Source organism: Lemur catta, chromosome 13 (genome assembly GCF_020740605.2).
Source record: "Lemur catta isolate mLemCat1 chromosome 13, mLemCat1.pri, whole genome shotgun sequence".
NCBI classification, from domain to species: domain Eukaryota; kingdom Metazoa; phylum Chordata; class Mammalia; order Primates; family Lemuridae; genus Lemur; species Lemur catta.
In genome coordinates, this window is record NC_059140.1 from 60,364,578 (window position 1) to 60,384,473 (window position 19,896).

The 19,896-nt window shown below is 41.9% G+C and overlaps 1 protein-coding gene across 1 annotated transcript in view; it reads right to left on the reverse strand.

Annotated features, from left to right (window-relative positions):
* The window catches only part of ENOX1 (ecto-NOX disulfide-thiol exchanger 1), a 226,192-nt gene that overhangs the window by 115,520 nt on the left and 90,776 nt on the right, over positions 1-19,896 (reverse strand). The window contains exon 7 of the mRNA XM_045567225.1: positions 9,382-9,594. Coding sequence (XP_045423181.1) covers positions 9,382-9,594 — 213 coding nt within the window. The remainder of the gene's footprint in view (positions 1-9,381; positions 9,595-19,896) is intronic.

Here is a 19,896-nt window from a genome sequence, read left to right on the forward strand (position 1 = left end):
ATGCTTTTAGGACTCCAACACTGGTTTGGGGACTCCATGTCGGGGGGAGACTGGGAAACCTGTGTTTGTCAAGCCTTAGCTCCACCACTAACTAGCTGAAGAGAGCCTCTGTTCAAAGCTCAAGGCAAGGGGGGCTGTACTAGACGGTCCTGAATCTCCTTTCTGGCGCTGGGAGCCTTTAGAACAAGACTTGGCAACGGTTTGCAGCAAAGGAACAGATAATAATTGTTTCTGGCTTTGTGGGTCATACAACTACCTTGCTATAGAAGGTGTCTACACACCTAAGCAGTTAGTCTCCTTAAACGGAAATCCTTTCACTTTGTGGCTACTCTTTCATTATCTCCCTGCATACAGTTTTCTTTTGTTGGAGCACAAACACTAAGTTGTACTTTTGCAGTTGCACGAAGAGTCGAGAACACATCATCTCTGCCTTAAAGTAACTTCACTAACACCTTACTTTTCCTTTGTTTGAAAGTGTCCTGGCTCTTAAAATCTTTGTTGGAAATGTCTTTGTGTGTGGATTCTTTCCAGTGTAGCTCAGAGACTGGTTCCCACAGCCCCCGATGGCCATCAACACACACGCCCGTCCCCTGGCACCGGGCAGTGGCTTCTTTTCCAGTCCTGGAACTGGGCTCATACCAAAGTAGCAGGGTTTTCATCTTTAGCTCCCAAAAGTTATCTCTTTGCTGAGTTGCTGTGTTTCACTCAGCATGTATATACTGTGCTAAATCTTGAAATCTGGCCCTCTACAATTCTTTATTGTTCCAGAGTATAAGACTAATTTCTCTCTCATATTTTGGTATCAGTAAAAATAATTTTTTAAAAACATCAGCATCATTATTTGAGTCAGTGTATGTATTTTCAGTGAGATTGAAAGGACGGATACCAAACAGGCTCGTTTCAGTTCTGGCAGGCTTTTAGAGTCTTTTACTAGCACTTTTGGTATCCTGTGAAATAGAACATTCCATGCTCATCTTTGATTTGGAAGGTGTTAAAAAAATTATTTTCTCTGGACATTTATTCCCTGAGACCAAGGAGGTATCTTTTTAATGGAAATAATGTTTCCAGCATTTAATATGTTGGCAAAAATAGCCGTCAGTATGATTGTGAGGAGAAATAGAAAACCCTTCTAGTTGCTAAAGCTGTTATGGGGGATTTTTTTTTCCCATGGATGAACTATAGCAATGACCGCTACAGACATGGAAAAACATTCTAACACTTCATAAAATTCTTTTTCGACAGCAGGGGACATAGGAGCCAAATTTCCCTTGGTGGAAATAAAAAACGTTTAGCTGAGATGTTCGCAAGAAGTAAATGATTTCAGAAAGAGCTTTTTAGGCAGAAGAAATGTGGACGAGGACACCAATCTGCCTAAAAGGGGGATCACAGTACACAGAGATCAGAAACCCCCACATTTCACTCCAGCACTTAGCGTATGACCTGGCACTTGATAAATGTTTGTGGAATGAATTTAATCATTCATTCAAACACCTGAGGCTTTTACGATTTTAGCCGAGAAGATAGATGAGGGTGAGACAGCGGAGAACTGTCAGTGCTCTGTGCAGTCGTCTCTGACAATAATTCTGACCAGTCTTCAGCACCTGCAGGGTGCTACAAACACACTGTCAGGGTCACAATGTGGCTTAAATCCACAGAGCAGCCCGGCAGGAGTAACCTTCACAGCAAGGCACAGGCAGGACATTTGCATGGAGAAATATCTTATCACCTGTTCTACGATCACCTTAGGAGCTGTTGACATCATGGTTGGGTCCTGGCAGATTCTTGTGGTGTTTAGATATCTAGAGACATTAAAGGCTCTAAATTGTTGATATGATAAGGATTGCAGAATTTTTAGGGTGGGAAGGGACCTTAGGGGATTATCTGGTCAAACCATTTTATCATCAACATGAGAAAAAGGAGACTCTAGTTGCTTAAAAGACTTTCCTGAAGTCCCAATTAGTGGTCATATTGGATTAGAACCAGGATCTCTTCATGCCTAGTCAAAAGTCTCCCCACCATTTGCTATTTTTAAGACCTAAAATGAGGTTGATGTCATTTGCCATCACAAATGTATAAAGCAAAATTGCATGATAGGTCTAACATTCCCAATCTCCAGGTTGAACTACTATTAACAACTATAGTAGTACTGTAACACTACTACTGTAAAATTCCCAACTCAAGTATATTCTGTGTGTTCTACTTGAAAGAGAATGGCATATTAGAGCTAAGTCATCAGTGACTCAGGTACATCAGGGTGTACATCAGGATGTACATCAGTACATCAAGGTGTACTCAAAAAAGTAACATTTAGAATCTGTTTTGCAGTTACTAGGTTCCAGCCCAATTTCCAAGGTCATGTTCGTTTCCATCTATGATTGATCAACAACCATACATGGTGAGTGCCAGGCGCACTGTCTGGAGAATGGACATGCTTGAGGCTCTGACTCAGGGGGATGGGCGGGACATGGACAATGTATATAACCTGAACTTATGTACCCCCATGATGAGCTGAAATAAAAAAAAAATAGAGGCTGAATGAATAGAATATGAAATTCACTTGCTGGTTATGTATTCCTTCCTCCCTTCATTGAACAATCATTCACTAATAAATGACTCTGTGTTGGCATCCCCCCCCCAAAAAAAAAAAAAAACCAACCAGCACCTGTACTGAGATCTTCACTGTGCTTACAAGAATTATGCCAGGCCCAGGATGGGCACAGGGAGGTAAGTGGCCCAAGTCTCTATTTAGCATAAAATCTCACTAGAAGAAAAAACAGGCAAACACACACACGAACCTGACGCATATAAAATAATTATAAAATAATTAGGTGCTCAAGTAGATAGTTTTAACAAGCGCTGCAGAAGGTAGAAGAAAGGGAGATGGTGGTGGGTTATAATGGATGGAAAAGATTTCCTGGAGGGAGTGAAACAGAAGTGGGCTTAAATCTGGCACTGGGAGAAGGGGAAACATTTTTTGGCAAGGGAAGCAGCGTGAGCATGTGGAGGTAGGGAAGAGGGTGGTGCCAGAAGCAACAACTTCATTTTCTACCCAGACAGCAGCATTTATATTCAGTGTGACATCAGGACACCTCTTCAACTCTACATGTAAACTATACATTTATAATTATAATATTTTTTACTGATCATTTCCATTTTTCATGATTAAAAAACCCACTCACAGTGTTAAAAAGCAAACTGTACAAGGAGCCAAGTGTTGGTTCTAATCTGCCCATAAAATGCTAAATGACCAAGGCCTCTCATATCTGCTCCCTGAGCCTCAGTTTCCTCTTCTGCAAAATGAGAGGGTTTGGCCTAATGGGTCTCTGAGGTTCTTCCTAGCTCTGACATTCTACAATTTTCCCGTTTTATTCATGCTCATTATATTTATGGCCCATATTCTTAAATTAATATTAATCAACCCTTCACTGCTGTCTGCTTTCCCAGTTGCCTTTCCTCCGCTTTGCTCCCTTCTCTCTCTTCTCTCTTACCAGGAAGCGCATTGGGAAAGCACCAAAGTGGGAATATCATGAAGTGTTTAAATTTGCATCAGATGTGTGTGTGTTGTAACAAGGCATGCACAATTGATCATCCTGGCATGCATATTAATCACTGAATGCGGTGGTACATGCTTCCTCAACTTTATAAACAGCTCCTGTCTGAGCTTTGAAATGACAAGCTTTGCTCATAACTGAAAAACTGAAAGTGGGCAAGCCTTTGGGGAGTTCCTATGAAGTATGAATTTTTAAAAAGCAAAGAAGATCCAAACGCAAAAGTCTCTGAGTTGGAAACCCTGGGGAAGTTTCTGCCAAATGGACAGGACAAGAAATGACGCAAAGGTGAGACAAGGATGATATAAGGACAAGCTAAAACAAGAATGAGATGATTTAGCTGTGCAGGAATTTTTTCCTCTTTTTTCTGTATCTAGCAAATGAGATCTATCCAGCTGGCCCAGAAGGGAGCAGAAAACCCCAGGTGCCACATCAGGACAAATGATATCCTCATCTAACATCTTTGATAACTGGACATCCACGATCAGCAGTGAAAAATTACCCCAAACAGAAGTGAATGGATACTGTACGTCCCAAACTCCTGGTTGGGATTAGTTGCTGCCCCTTCATACTTTAAGCCAAGGCTTCCATGAAAACAAGGCCTATTGTTTCTATTTAATAGCTGTCCTGGGGTGAAAACTAGAGATATGAAAAAAGTTAGAACTTACTGAAGGGTGGGGAACCTGTGGCCTTGGGGCCACATGTGGCCTTCTGGATCCTTTTGACTAAATCAGTATTGTAGGGCTGCTTCAAGCACCACATTTGTTCTATAAAGTTTGGATTCAGTCAAGGGGCCGCACTTGGGGATCTGGAGGGCCACATGTGGCCTTGACTGCTGGACTTTGATAGAGACCTGGAAATAAGTCACACCCTTTTCTTTTTGCTATTATTAATGGCTCTTGATTTTTTTTTTTTTTTTTTTGGAAGAAGAAATTTTGTTAAGCACTGAAATTCAGGAATGGTATCTCAGCTTTCTTTCTCCTTGATGGCTAGAAAGCAATCTAGGCCAACCATTTAAGTAAATAGATGGCTTCCAAATGAAACCAAGGACAAATATGATAAGCAAGGCATGGAGATAGGTGCATCTGGTCCAGCTCATAGATACACGCCTGAAGTGTCCCTTGTCCTGTTCAACCAACTGGCTATTTCCAGCAAAATCCATAAAGGGATCCACATGCTTTTGCCACTCTTTGAGCTTTACAATGTACCTGATCTTCCCTGGAAGTGCTCACTTGCTATAACTAGCTAGTATGCCAACATTCCTGTTTCCACACTGCCTCACAACAATTTCCCAACATACCTGGCCGTTTAATGGACGGGCTGCCACGAGGAATGGCACTGACACTATGTGGATCTTCTACAAGGGAGGGAACCTCAGAATAATCAGGATATTTCCTGCCACCCCAGGGAAGGACAGCTGAGACACCATTCCAGAATATTCGTGTTTAACAATCCTAATCTCATTCTAAGGGAGGAAGCCAAAATGCAATTCCTGTGGCAATTGCCAGGAATATTAATGCAGACAAATGGACTGGTTCTGCTCTTGGAACATGCAGCAGATGTGTCAATCACTGTGGACTTTGGCAGTTATTGTTTTAGAAGCAGCCCCACAATACTGATGCTAAACTCACCTCATCACACTGAATGCAGCTGCAGAAAGCAGAAAATGTAGTTGCTACACAGGAACATAACTCCACCAGAGAGAGAGGAACTCAGAACGGGATGATGAAATATGCACATACCTACCAGGTTAGTCAGGTTACTGCTAATATTTTCACAAGGAATGGTAGGATTTGTTTCCCCTCTGCATCTGGGGAGTAGTCATCTATATAAACACACATAAGATTGTGAAATTCTGAGGTTGCTCAATGGGATTATACCATCTTCCTGTTCTGCCTCCCAGGCTTAATTCTAACCTAGGCTCACATTTAAGGTATTTCCCATCTTCAAGTCATCCTGAAAGATCTTGGCTATCAAAGACTCACAAGAAGGCCCCTTGGGCATTCCACGGCTGGGATGTGTACCCCAAAGCCAGCACTGTGGGATTTTCATAATTTCTGTTGATATCTGCCAACTGCTGAAATACTTCCCAGAATCAAATGATGGGGCTAAAGGGGACTCTCAAATAGCAACAGGTAGATGGTAAATGTAAATAAAGGTCAGGCAGTTACAATTGGTGATAGTCCAACATGAAATCTTCTGTTCACTCTTTCACCCCTGCTCTCCTAATATCCCCTAGCCTGCCATCAAGGGTTTGGGAAAGTGCGATTTCCAATAAAAATATAGCTACTGAGCTCTTTCTTGGATTTGCTTCATTACACATGCAAGTCGAAACCGCATTACCGGCCAGTGGTGCTAACACAATGCCAAACTATTTGGTGAGGTCACCAGAAATTTCTGAACTCTCTGTTTCAGGCTTCCTCCCTGCCTTCCTATTACTCATTTATTCACTCAGTTGTCCGCCAAATACTTGCTGCATATTTCTATGTTCTGGGCACTTGATATATATGGATGACTGAAAAAGACATGTCCCTTTCTTTGTGCTGCCTGCTATAATCACTAAAAGCAAATACATCATGAACTCACCACACATTTGGATCAGTGTTACAAAGGACCTTAATAAGATGCAGGGACAGTGAATCTACCAGAAGAGGATGGACCAGAAAGACCTCTCCGAAGGGGTGGCATTTCAGCTAAGACCTAAAGACTGAGAAGAGCCAAGCAGGCAAAGAGCAGGGGGAAGAGCACACCAGGCAGAGGGAGCAGAGAGTGTGAAGGCTCAGAGGAGAGGTGGCTTTGATGGGCTCAGGAGGGTGGAGGCCAATGGCATGATGCACAGTGAGCCCGGGGAAAACTAGCCCTGAAGAGGCAGGCATGGGGGCCCTGCAGGCTGGGGCAGTGAATATTACTGTAAGTGTAATGGGAACCTACTCAAGGGATTTAGGTGGGGAAGACATGATTATGATTTACAGCAGATGGTGTGTCAAAAACAAATTGAACTGGAGTAAAAGTGGAGAAAGAAAGGCACTGTGTATGGCAGAAACTGCAAAATGCTTCCAAATAGCCATTTTCCCCTAATAAGAGAATCCTAATCTTATTCTGGAGAGCAATGGGCCCAATCAAAGATTATATTTCCCACTTTCCTCATAGTTAGGCATGGACATGTGTAATAATTCTGCGTAATAAGATATATGTAGAAGTCTGTTGGGGATTTTGGGCAAGTTCTGCTTTCTTGGTATAATAATGCAAGTCCTTCATGTTTCTTTCTTCCTCTTCTTCTTTTTTTTAAAATGTGATTTCAGCCTGAAAAAAGATGTGATGGCAGGAGCAGCAGCAGCCATATTAGATAGCTATTCAGGAAAAGCTAATAGCATCAAAGAAACCTCAGCTCAGACAGCCTTGCCCCACTGGACCACTGCCACCAACACTTATACCTGCATTTTACCATGTGTGAAGAGAAAAAGTTCTACTTGTTTAATTAAAGATACAGTTTGGTGGGGTTTTCTGTTACTCATAGGTGGACACCATAACTGACATACTAGGTAATCACAGTAGTTCAGATGGCCTGGACTTGAGTGGGGACAGTTAAGAAAAGGGGGCTGAAAAAGGGTACAATGGGACTTCCACATGGCCTAGATGTGGGCTTTGATGGTGGGAAATGGTGGGTATAAAAAGTACTCGTAAGATTTTGGCTTGAGAATTTATTAAAATGGGAAGGAAAAGCCAGAAGAGGAACAAGTTTGAAGATTACATGCAAGAATTAAATTTGTGGTATTTCAAAATTGAGGTGCCTCGGCGGTGTAGCTATCATGGTACTTCCCTCCACAGTGGTTGGGCCTCCCCACTCCCTCTTCATTCTCTTGTACTCAGGGAGTGGGTGGGCCGGCCTGCCTGGAGAGAGTGCCTGTTCTGGTCCTGTCCTCCCGTGCCCAGGCTGTTCAGGTGCAGGCTCCAGGGGACAAGGCCTGTGGTCTTCATGCTGCCTGAGGCTGCATGCTCAACCCCCAGGCCCAGCATCAGGAAGCCAGTAATCGATGCACAACTCAACCACATTTTCCAACTTGGCTTTTATCGGGAATACAAAGCTGATATTTGGATTCCCACAGGCTACTACTTTTTTGTCTCTCAATTGCTTCAGACGTGGGCTGACTTCCACCTATACAATGTCACTGTTCTTACAGCCACATTATAGGGGCCTTATTTTAATAGGTGCCTCTTTCAATAGTTAATTGCCAGATAAAACTAACTTCTTTCCTACTCTAATCTGTGGCTGCCCTTCTCTCTTCACTGTTAGAGCCAAGGGTTGGATCTTTCCTGCCAGGTGGGTCTGTAAACTACATGGAAATGAGAATTTATTTAAAATTGATGCTAGTGAGCAAAAGGTAAATACACAGTAATCATTCTACTGTTTAGGCATATGGCTTCTCACCATGATGTGTAGGAACTGCATTATTAGAACTGTTTGGCCCCCCTCCCCAATTTCTTTACCCCATTTTCTACCCAATTCACCCTTACCTTCCACAATCCATTCTCTTCTTCCCTCCTTTAAAGGCTGGTGTCAGTATTAGTTTTCTTTATTCTATCCCTAATAACCCTTACTTTAGAATTGCTAGACATACGCACTTGGTTAAAGGGCCATTCCTCAAGGATGGTGAATCCTGGTAAGGTGGTTTGATATCGGTCTGTATGAGACAGAGTAGTTCTATTCCTTTTCTTTAAGGACAGATTGGTCTCATACTGGATATTTGGTCACTTATCAGAGTTTACGTTTAGGAATTTGTTATCTGATATGCTATGCTGCTGCAAAAACTGTCTTTTGATAACAAAGTCATATAAGATACCTTCACATTTAAACTTCTGTTTTTTCATGCCCCTCTTTCATCCCATCCTAATAGATACATTATTCCTTGGGTTTACACTGATGAAGGAGGTAACAGGCATTTTGGCACATTATACCACGGAAAACAATACTTATCCACAGAATGCATATGGAACTCGCATATGTCACTATTGCACGTGGGCCCCTGCACCTGGTGTGGAATGGAGCATAGCATTGTTACGGTGCCATTCGTTGGCTTTTGCTAAGCAAGAGACCATCGGCAGCTGTGATGCATTGTGCCACTCTGACTTTAGCTACAGACACAGATAGAGTACCCACTAAAAAAATATACGCCCTTTTTTTTGAATAGAGCCCTGGGTAATTACTCTGACTATTGTTCTATGGGAAAGCCCTATTTACACCCCTTCATCAATTTAGGATTTACACATAAAAAATCACTAGCGCTAAGTAGTTAAGGCAATTTGCTTTCCAAATAAAGAAAGGACAAAAATCTCTACTTTGAGTTGCCCATGTTGACAGCCAAAGCTCACCTCCAATAAAAGATCCTGAGAAGGAGTTTTTCTGACTGTACCTTCTTCCTAAACAGAGCCCAGGGAAAATGTGTTCAGGTCTGCGTCCTCCTGTCAGCACCAGGGGGACACGGGGGTCTGTGTGGACAGCTTGCAGGAGGGTGGCTGCCCCACAGGGGTGCTAGGCACTGCAGTGGGTCCAGCAGGCACTGACGCCCCCAGCTGCCCTGCCCTGGTGGCCAGGCCTGGTGTTCTGAGGAAAAGCTACAGAAACGTTGCTCACCTTGAGAAGTAAGCTCTCAGGGCAGGGTCCGTGTTCCTCCAAGTTGCCACAGAACATGAAATAGGTTATGAAGTTTGCCATTCAGTATGGAGTAAAATGGGAGATTATTGAACTACTTACCCCCAAATGAAAAAAATAAAATGAATAAAAAAGAAAAGGCAAAACCACAACGAAAGAGATGGCCCCCAAAATTTTACTTACATTGAGTGAGGATCCCGGTTAAGGCATTTTTAAAATTCTCCTTGGCTTCCTCCATCTCTTGCTCATGGGTGGCCTTTTCATTCATCAGCCGGCGGACGTGGCTGTTGGCCGACTGCACCATAGAATAGAACTGGTTTGCAGAACGCCGATTCACTTCCCCTCGTTCAATCCAGGAGAGTAGCACTGTGATAGCCTCTGAAAACTTGCTATCATCTGGAAATGGAAAACCACCAAGTACCAATCATGCCAAGGTGAGCAAATATACTTTATTCTGGTTCCTCTGAAAATACAGAGCAAGGTCTATTCTAACGGATATAGTTTCAGAACGTGACAAATCAGCTTTCCTGAGACTGACTGCTTTACCACTACTTAACTTCTCTTTTCTCATCTAACTCCACGGCACCAGAGAACCACCTAAGAGGTTCACACTCTCATCTACCAATCCTGTGAGCTCAATTTTAGGAGATTTGTTCTGGGCATTCTTAGTAATAAGGTACAGCCTCATTCTTCCACCAAACCTTGATTTCTCTTTCTTAAGATTAACTAAAAACACTGTTCTTAACCTATGTGGCCTCCACTTCATTTCTTTATTCTTTTATCAAAAATATTGTACTATAAAGTGATACCAGTTCTTGATTTATAGAAATCACTGAGTTAGTGTTAAGATGTGGAAGACATTAAATTGCTTTAAAAGTGATTATAAGATATTATTTCCAAGGCAGGTAGTAGGAATAAGTCAATTCTGGTTCTACCGTAGTTCAAAACTAATTTCATTTCAGGGCTAATATAACATATTTAATTGGGCTGAAATAGAGAACATTTCTTTGTTCCTTGTTTTCCACAAAAGGGGACATGTTCCCTGTGGTGGTCAGTGCTTGCTTTGGGTGGCTATTGGGAACCCCATTTTAACCTGCCTCCGGGAGTGTGCTGGGGGGCAGGGGTGGGAAGCGGGAAGCAATGTTCCACCTGTAAATAAATGATAAAGTTTATTTCAAAGAAAACAAATAGACTTGCCTATTTGGAAATGGTTACTGGAACAAACCTGTGTTGTGTGGCTTGGAGGTGGAGAAAAAGCAAGTTAGAAGGTGATTAAGTTAATTAGAACTGGAAGCTGTACGCCAGTTATTACAACATTAATTGATCCGACTACTGCTGAAGGCTCACTGCATATTTTCCAGGTGACTTTGAGGGGAGAAACTTTTCATTTATATTTTTCTACTACTGGAAAATGTGACTTACGAAAAAATATCCTACATTGTTTTACAAGTGAACGAGGTAGACTCTGAATTCTAAAAACCAGCATTAAAATTAGACCGGAAGATTCAGATTCTGATCCATTCATTGACAAATTCTGAGTGCCTACTGTGTACCAGGCACTGTCTCCTCCAGTGGGGGAACATCAGAGACAACCTTATGCATTGTTCACACATGTAATAAGCATATATATACTCCAGGTGAACAGACAGAGGGTGATTCCTGTTTGGTGAAGGAATTTTGTGTTATTTTACTCGCCAGATTTTTAAAATCAACCATTGTGTAGTTACCAGAATTTTACACATCATAAAAAGCCTTCCATTTGCAGAGTGCTTTGTAAATTTTATAGGGTGCTGTACAAATATTTTTAGGACCTTTTCTCCCAAAGGCACAGCTCCCTCAGCGCAGTGGCTGTTTGCCCAGGCTGCGTGCATGAGTGAAGGCACGACTCGGCCTAACTTAAGGTCCTGCAGAGGGCGCTCTGCTTTCTCCAGGACTGAAAGCAGCCCTTATGGGCCAGGAGACTCCAGGCCCTCGCCTGCTGTGGAGCGGCCTTCTGGATTTGGGCATCAAAGCTTTGTTCTGAGCAAACCTGCTCCCTCTGCCCTCACGCTTTAACCAGGGGAGATAACTGGCCTGGGAACACCCACAGAACACTCTGCCAGTGAAGGACTCGAGTTTCCTTGAAAATCTCGACCCACAGGCGCAGAGCACACTTATTCAGTATCGTAGCTGGCTCAGACGATTTTGTTAACTCTGGAATTTCAGTCTAAGTTCAACCCTCAGTGAACTCCAGCTACAGCGGTGTCTTATCTCATTTCATGGACCGAAGCGGCTTGTATAAGATAAAATCCATCATACAACTTAACATTACGTTCGGCCCATGGAGAGGCCCATAATTTAGCATTATGTTTGTGAGAGGTCCACTGCGACCGTTACAGGCAGAATAAATTCCACCTCCCTCCACGCTCTCTCCCTCTCTCCCTGACAATATATGTTAGGAGAATGGACCTCAGAACAGACGGCAGAAATAAACCTAACGCTCAGAAGAAATTTTTTTTTCCCCTCTTAAAAGATAACAACAAGAAAAAAGAGAACGCTGACTTCATGTGCTGTCTTTCCCCTTTGCTGTGCCTTTGGTCTCTGCATAACACAGAGAAAGAAAAATCCTGAACATTTTTGTTATGGAGCTTACAAAGAGAGAGTCATGCTGTTCATCTTTCCTTCCCTCATATGTTGGTAGTTTTTCCTTCTCTTGGCTGGTGGTCACTCAGTTCATAAATAGAGTAAATTAAGAACACACTTAAATTTAAAAACGTATCTTTCCTCACATGATCTGAAAACCACATTGTATTGCTCTTTACTCCTAGAACTAGAGCATAAGTTCAGCAGCAGATTATAGTTTCTAGAAAATGGAAAAAAACATCCTTAGGATTAAGCCACTGAAAATATAATATTTAAAAAGTAAGTAGGCCGGGCGTGGTGGCTCACGCCTGTAATCCTAGCCCTTTGGGAGGCCGAGGCGGGTGGATCGCTCGAGGTCAGGAGTTTGAGACCAGCCTGAGCGAGACCCCATCTCTACTAAAAATAGAAATAAAAATTATCTAGACAACTAAAAATATATATAGAAAAAATTAGCCGGGCATGGTGGCGCATGCCTGTAGTCCCAGCTACTCGGGAGGCTGAGGCAGGAGGATCGCTTAAGCCCAGGAGTTTGAGGTTGCTGTGAGCTAGGCTGACGCCACGGCACTCACTCTAGCCCGGGCAACAAAGTGAGACTCTGTCTCAAAAAAAAAAAAAAAAAAAAGTAAGTAGCCAAGAGATTTTCTAACATTTTAACAAATACCACTAGGCCAAATTCCATTAGCTTAAAGGAAGAATAAGAAGAATATGGTTTTGAAAACTCCCAGTTTCATCTTCATTTCTGGACTTTCTGAAACTGGCAAGCCAATGTATGATTGATGTACTGACATTCAAATTAAATTTAAAAAACATTAGTTAAGGCATGCTTGGTAACTCTAGTCAATATTTGTTGCCATGTAAGAAGTGACTTTAATTTATATTAATTAAGACTAAGCCAGTAACTCCCTCTGGAAGGCTTCGGGAGCACATTGGGAGCGGTCATTTTCAATACCCAACTGTAAATTCAATTTTGTATTCAGTGGAAAGATCACTGAGAAAGCAGAAAACAATATAAACTAATTTAAACAGGATTTAGATTGCAGCATTATTAAAGCTATTCATGTGGAAAGAAATTAACACTGCTCATAAAAATCACATCAAAGACGCACTTATAAAAATTCCAAACACTTTCTGTGAACACGCTTAGGCATAACTCTGAATGTGGGTGCAGTTTAGAAGCTAGAATGTGCAGATGTGCTTTTTCCACAGTAAGAATTGGGAAAATTGGTATATTATGGAGTGAATATGAACCATTTGCTCATTAAAAATTGCCCCGTGTTTTCTAATCAGGGACCCTACAATGTCATACTTGGGTTACTGCAAATGTTCTTTCTCTGGTCTTCCTCTCTGATTTGCATTTTTCCCTTTCATCCGTTCCCATTCCTTTGCCATATCCCTCTTTGTTGAACACCCCGGCCATGCCTGTTTGCATTTGCACAGCTGTGCATCCATCCTGGGGCCCTCACACTCCTGCTCCCCATTATTTTTCCTTTAAGACTCAGCTAAAGTGCCCTTCCATAAAGGAACGTTTTCTGCAACCCCAGGATGAATTAGGTGTCTCTTTGCCATGTTTCCACAGTTCGCTTGCTACATACCCTGCTATTAAAGCATTCACCACTCTGTACAGTAATTGTTGGTTAATGGATGTGTCTCCAGTTTTGAGGGGCTAATGTGAAAATAAAACATCCAAAACATATTTCAATCTTCTGGTCACTGAGTGTTTCCCTTTGTACTTCATATTTTATTACATTCCACAGCAGATATGGATAAACTAGTGCCCCCTCATCCATGGTTTGCTTGACACAGTTCCAGTTGCTCAAGGTCTCAGTTAACCATGGTCACCTTCAGTAGGAAAATATTAAAAATTCCAGAAATAAACAACTCATAAGGCTTACACTGTACACCATCCTGAGTAACACGATGAAATCTCTCGCTGCCTTACTCTGTCCCACCGGGAAATGAATCACCCCTTTGTCCAGCGTATCTACCTTGTCTATGCTACCTGCCCATGAGTCACTCAGTAGCCATCTGGATTACGGGATCGACTGTCATGGTATATAGCAGTGCTTGGGTTTAAGTCATCCTTTCTGGATTTAATAATGGCTCTAAAGCACAAAATTAGTGATACTGGCAATCTGGATATGCCAAAGAGAAGCCATAAAGTGCTTCCTTTAAGTAAAAAGGTGAAAGTTCTAGACTTAATAAAGAAAACAAATTGCATTCTAAGGTTGCTAAGATCTAGGGTAAGAATGAATCTTTTACCTGTGAAATTGTGAAGAAGGAAAAAGAAGTTCATGTATAGTATATACAGGGTTCAGTACTATCCACAGTTTCAGGAATCCATTGGGGGTCTTGGAATGTATCCCCCCAGGATAAGGGGGGACTAGTATATTTCTGATAGATCTGTAGTGGTTAGTACTGGAAAGCTACAAATTCTATGGTTAAAAGTTGGGAAGCTTCATAGTTGATAATAAACATTTAAATCTCATGTTAAAGAGCATTTTCACATGTGCCATTGACTACCAGAGATCAATGTTCTCATGACAATCAAGGTGGATGATCCTTTTATATTTTAGGCCTCTGAGGTCCTTAGCACTGGCAATGAAAGTTAAGAGTGATGTCAGATAATCCCGCAGAAGCACAGCCTTCTGCAGTAAGGCACTAACCAGTTTACCAAATAACTCAAAAATGTTTTTAAAAGCATTTTTAATTCTGGGAAGGCAAGAACCATTATGGTTCAGCTTTGTGAGAAATAAATAATATTATATGATTATCTATCATCCCTCAGTGTCACCACCTGAATCCATGCCCATCTCTTCCACATCTGGTTATTTCAGACTTTGTCAACCTTCCTCCCTCTTGCCCATGTGTGTTAGCACCCGGCACATAGTGGGCATTAAAAAATTGCATATAGGAGAAAACTTTGCTATTCAAAGACCACATGTATGAGCATCATTTGGGAGCTTGTTATTAAAATGCAGATCAGCCTTTCTCATACTTCCTGACTGGGAATTGGCATCTTACCCCAGGTGACTTATATAGGCACATTCAAGTTTGAGAAGCCCTGGAAAGAAAGGATTCAGTGAAAGCCAGGTAAATTGGTTAGGAGCTAATCGAAGTTCAGAAACAAGGAAAACCTCAAATGGAAAGTAGCAGCTGAGATAGTGGAGAATATCGAAAGGATCTGATGTGAGTTTTTTGAGTCCCTGTCCCTAAACTCCCCACTCCCAATTGAAAAATAGCTGTCACCCCTCTCCAGGAAACACAAAAGCATACAAGAATTGAGAGTGGACATAAAGATTACTGCAGATCCTTTCAATGGAACGCCAGGCATGAGCTAGAACCACCTCTTCCCAATTATCTCATTTGACAGGGGTGGGAAACCTTGTTTTTGACTAGGTTTTGATTAGTCAAGTGTCTTTGATGAGCCTGCTTTACAACTCTGCAGGAAAAGAACACAAATTGTGGAAAATAGTGATAGCAAAACAAATAATTCCTCTCCATAATAGGGCAAATGAATTTGTATTCAGTAGAAAATTTAAACCTTTAGAAGGCAAATTTTCCTCTGAAACAATTTGAACATCTTACTGGTTTCCTCATTAATGAATGAGTTAAATAAAAATCATTGGCACATGTCATGTTCATTTTATATACATAAGGCAGTCATGATTTCATTGCCACTGAATCCTTTAGCAACCACTGGACTGCAAACTCCTTGCAGGCAAGGCCCATGCTACAGTCATATCTGAGACTCCAGGGTGTAGCACAGCATGGTAGGCACGTGGTGGATTTCAGTCAAACTGATATGAAGATAATGATGGGAGCAAGTGGTAAGCAGTTCTCTCCTTCCTCTTTGTGTGTATAGGGAGCTCCCGGCCTGACTTTCAGAACAATAGATGGGATAAAAGCCAGGCCATGAACACTGAACATGAAACTTGGGTGGGCTGTGGTACCCTTATTTATGGCTGGGTCTACAAAGGAACAACAGGAGGGAAGAGTCCATGTTCCAACAGAAAAAATAAAAAACAAAGAAAGACATTCTACTTTTCTTTCCAAAGAAATGGAGACACACATGTGTACACATATAAACACACAATGAATGATGTGTCTATACGGCTATCACTGATGTCTGGCTCCGATGATGGCTGGAAATTGCTGAAATTGCTCCCAGAGTACAGTCCCATATTGATCTATGCAGATTTGGAATTGCAGGATGGTCAAAGCAGTGCTGCTACCATATTCCCCAAATTTCACTATATGTCCTTAAACAAGTCTCCTTTTTCTGGCTGCTCAGTTAACCACACATCAATTAACCGAATCACAGATGGCATAAAAGGCTATACAAATGGTTAATGCTCTCCTATACACCCAACGCACATACTCATAATTCCCCAGCTATTTAGTATCTGTAAAAATGAGAAAATTAAGGGACGGGGGTAATAAGAAAATGCACAGATTATTCCTGCTTCAAGGTCAAGCAAAATGTTTCTACATAAAATGGCCTATCTTGCCTCTATGAAGGTCAATAACACGTAGGGAAGTAATTCTCAAACAGGCTCCTGTGTTTCATATTTCTCTTACCCTAAGAAGGAAGCCTGGCTTTCAGCTAATGGAATGTCCACTTGGCTCATAACTTATTGATTTTTACTTTCATGGAACCATAAATATTGACAACCACATAAGCAAAATGACGGTACCACTTCTGCCCCTTCCTCCCTCTGGCAGGCTGACACTGGGCCATTCTATATGCAAATAAGAGTCTAGTCCTCTGGAAATTATGAACGCTGATCCCAGGAGGACTGTATTCTTGATGACACATCACGGAATCCCAAGGGCACTGCTTGCAAAGCTTCATCAGAACTTCACCTGATGTAGAGAGAAACTCTTCATTTCATCACATAATAAAAGATTATGTGAAGATTTCCAAAGGGGGAAAAAGTACACAAAAACTTTTAAATGCTCTTGCCAAGAGAAATCCCCAGTGAATTAAGTTATAATCCTTCCTCACTATCTAATCAATCTCTTCCTTCCACCGTCCAAAACACAGGGTTCCTCCAGGGGTGGATGGTCTGTGTTAGACACACTGAAATTCATTATCTCATCTGCCTGGTGCCACTGTTTCCAATAAATTGTAATTATAGTGTTATTGAGCTCCGTCTCACTTTCTCAAAGCCATGCTATAAACTTTGGGTCTCTGAGCAGTTACTTCCCAGTCAGTCTTCATTAAATTGGATTGTCTCAGAACAATGTCTATTTAACCAGCAGGGTACCCACTAATTTTCTTTTTTAGAATTGGTATTAATGTAACAGACACCGGGTGACTCCGTGCCGCAGACACCACAGACACAACTCAGTGTTTCCTCTGACTTCAGAAGGTCAAGTAGCCAATGAAGGGGGTAACCTGGTCCCTGAAGATCCTCCCTCTCTCACCCCAGCACTGCCCAGCTGGCGTGGCTATCTCCTCCGGTGCAAAGTGGGATGATTACATATAATAGGACGCTATTACAGGTGGCAAATGCAAAGTGTTATTGCCTCTATCACTCAAGAAACCTAAACTCTTTGAGGCAGGGGCTTGTATAGTGTTTTCTTTTCTCCTAGAAAAGTGCCAGGCATATGGTGAAATGCTCAAGAAATATTTCTTGAGTAATCAGAATGATCGCTGAACACACATTACTCTGATCAATGCCCAGTAGCTCTACTGGTCATGATTACAACATGCTCATAGATCCAAATAGCCGAAGAAGAGAGAAAAGAATTAATATACTGAGCATCTACTATGTACACAATTTTAGCACTAGACAGGACACAGAGAGCCTTATGGGTCATAATAAAGACTTGGCTTGTACAGATTTTGCTGAAAAAAGCTGATAGTCAAAAAGAAAATCATAAGAATAAACCAATACAATATAAAATAGGGACAAAATATCTGTAATAAACCTAAGATAGCAAGATTTCTCAAGGGATAAAAAAAATCAAGTCCAATTAGGTATTTTCAGGTGGCATTTCCATTTCCTTTCTGACACTGATTTCTTTACCTAGGTCTTCACTGTATTTTATATCACCACATCAATGAAATCATCTTCTAGGAAACAGTTTCCTTGGCTCCTCCTGGCTGGCTTTGTGGCATTGTAAGGAGCATGGAGTGGATTTCCTCTCTGAGGCAGCCAATTTCCTAAGCAATTAAATGCTGTTTATATTCCAAACTCTGTGCTTGAGTTGAAATTGTCAAGCTTGATATTACCTGACTCTTGCCTAAGATGTATCCCCAGCTAGTTCATTCTACTGTAACAGCCATCTATTAAAATTTCCAATCTGTTCTTTCCTCAAGGGATCACATAGTACTTGGCAAAGATACAGCCTCTGAATTCTGCAAATTATACTCATCTATATAAATATATATTTTTGAAATGGCAAGGCTTGCAAATTACTTTACCAAATTGACATCCCAATCTGCTATCCTTTAAAAGGAGAACCAAATGCCACGTACCTCATACGTGCATAGACACTTCTGTGCTGTTTTCTTAAAAATAACATCATGTAGAAACTAAACTTTGATGAAATTCCTCCAGGAGGTCACAGAATCAAGGTGCTAGCTTTTGTCACTTCTAGGAGTTGACAAACTGAGTGCAGTTTCGTCTAGGCAGATCATAATCTCATACCACAGCATGCAATGGATATTGAAGTTATTTGTTCCAATGAATATTCCTGATTGAGAACGTGGCCCTATCTCATTTTGACCACTCCTTACGGTTTCTAGGCTGAATGGAAAAGAGAGATGACGTCTGTATCTGTATTGTGTGTACTTTTTATTAAAGGGATAGCCGTGGCCCATACATTTATGTCTATAAGACAGGCCTTCTCAGAGCACCAGAAGACACAACAAGAGCATCAGCAAGAAGTAACTCCTTGGTTACAATGGAGCATTTCAGTGGCAATTGTAGCTTTTTAGGGATTCCCAACCCCAGACAGGAAATGACAGTTGGAAGCACAGACCTTTTTTTTTTTAAAGCACAGAATGTCAATTTCCTAGCTTCCTAAAATAGGTGTTGGGCAGCTTTTCATACATTTCCTGTAGTGAAAACATCCAATCCACTTTATACCCTGCCAGCAATATAACCAGCTATTCTCTAAAACAGAGGTCGCCAACCTTTTTGGCACCAGGGCCCGGTTTCATGGAATACAGTTTTTCCACGGAGAGGGGTGAGGTGGTGGTTTCAGGATGATTCAAGTGCATTAAATTTATTGGGCAGTCAGACCTCTCTGCTAATGATAATCTGTATTTGCAGCTCCTCCCCAGCACTAACATCATCACCTCAGCTGCACTTCAGGAAATAGATTCTCATAAGGGGTACGCAACCTACATCCCTCGCACGTGCAGTTTACAGTAGGGTTCGCACTCCTGTGAGAATCTAATGCTGCTGCTGATCTGACAGGAGGCGGAGCTCAGGCGGTGATGTGAGCGTTAGGGAGCGGCTATAAATATAGATGAAGCTTCACTCTCTTGCCTGCTGCTCACCTCCTGGTGTGTGGCCCAGTTCCTAACAGGTCACAGACCAGTACTGGTCCTTGACCCCAGAGGTTCGGGACCACAGCTCTAAAACACTCAAAGGACCAGTCACATTCCTCCTCTCATCAGAAATCTGTAATGGCTTCTCCACTGCTTACGGAATGAAACGCAAATCCAGCAGCAGCCTTCAGGGCTCTGCCATCTGGCCTAAAGGGCTCTTCTGGCTTTACCTTGCTCTATAAATGCAGCTCCTGGGCTGAGTTCCTCTCTGCTTCCACAGGGCTCCAGCCTCTGACTAGACAGCCTTTATACCCCTTGTTTATCCTGCGAAGTTCACATTTTGCCTCCTCTGTAAAGACTTTCATGACACCTTCATCAGTATTATTCACACGTGCCCCCGAGTTCCCAAAGCATGTTGCACATTCTGTGCTTGACAATCATGCCAATGGCTTTGTATTACAGTTAATTATTTGCAGATACCACATGTGGCCAGCAACTGTGACTTATGTTCTCTCATCAAATCCTGACAGCACCCAACGACCCGAGGAGGGTCGGACCATCATTTGCCTGTA